The following is a 1268-nucleotide window of genomic DNA, read 5'->3' on the forward strand; positions in this document are numbered from 1 at the left end:
ACATAATTTACAACATCAAGGACAATAAGCAACAATTCAGATTTTTGTTATAGTCACGATGTGGACTAATGCCATTTGGGTGTTTTGTTTTGTTTCTGCAGAAGAATGACCGGACACTCTTTCCACATGGGCTACAGTATGGCAATACTCAATGGAATAGTGGCTACTCTCACTTTTATATGGTATCTCACCTGATGCGTCTCAACTACCGCCCAACTGCGGAGACTTCAGCTGTCATTTAACTTGCAATTATCAGGAGGCAATTCCAAGTTTAATGGCTGGAGGAAATGTTAAATAATTTTACTAATATAATACAACTACAGATAAAAATAAAAAGCTAGTTTAAAACTTTATTACATTAAAATTTCTCAGGCATTTAGGCACTGAATTAAACAGTAAGTTTTAAAAAAAATATTTAAAAAAATGGACAACGTGTCTCCACTTCCTTTCACTGTAGAAAAATTAAACCAAAATGTCCCACAAATGGCTGCTGACATCTTGCGCTGATGATGTAATTTGGAGCCAGAGTCTGCCCAATGGAGATACATCAAGAACCCGCCCATACTCTCGCTCCCGCAGCCTTAAAGGAGTAGTTTAATGAAAATTACCCCATGATTTACTCACCCTCAAGCCATCCTAGGTGTATATGACTTTCTTCTTTCAGACGAATACAATCTGAGTTGTATAAAAAAAAATGTTCTGGCTCTTCAAAGCTTGATAATGGCAATGGATTGCAACAGATTGAAGCTCAAAAACGTGCATCCATCCATCATAAACGAACTTAAAACGGCTCCGGGGGGGTTAATAAAGGCCTTCTGAAGCAAAATGATGAGTTTGTGTAAGAAAAATATTCATATTTAAAACTTTATAAAGTAAAATAACTAGCTTATTAGTAACAGAGCCGTTTGGAGTTTGTTTATGATGGATGGATGCACTTTTTTGAGCTTCAATCTGTTGGTTGCAATCCACTGCCATTTTCAAGCTTGGAAGAGCCAGGACATTTATTAATATAACTCCGATTGTATTCGTCTGAGAGAAGAATGTCATATACGCCTAGGATGGCTTGAGGGGGAGTAAATCATGGGGCAAATTTCATTTAAAAGGGAACTACTCCTTTAATCGCAAACACAGCTGTCAATCATGACGTTACACCGCTTTTTAATACCATCAAAAAACCTAACTAAAACCAAACTTAATAGAAAAACAAACACTTGACATACATTAGCGTGATAACAACTACCTAAAATGACACTTTTTTTTTTTTATTT

General features: G+C 36.1%; 1 protein-coding gene across 1 annotated transcript in view; it reads left to right on the top strand.

The window, feature by feature from the left end:
- The window catches only part of arl6ip6 (ADP-ribosylation factor-like 6 interacting protein 6), an 11941-nt gene extending 11529 nt beyond the window's left edge, over positions 1-412 (top strand). The window contains exon 4 of the mRNA XM_084129712.1: positions 102-412. Within this exon, the coding sequence (XP_083985838.1) occupies positions 102-195 (94 nt within the window). The 3' untranslated portion in view covers positions 196-412. The remainder of the gene's footprint in view (positions 1-101) is intronic.
- The last annotated feature ends 856 nt before the right edge of the window (positions 413-1268 follow it).

The sequence above is a fragment of the Abramis brama genome, assembly GCF_963993115.1.
Source record: "Abramis brama genome assembly, chromosome: 11".
NCBI lineage: Eukaryota > Metazoa > Chordata > Actinopteri > Cypriniformes > Leuciscidae > Abramis > Abramis brama.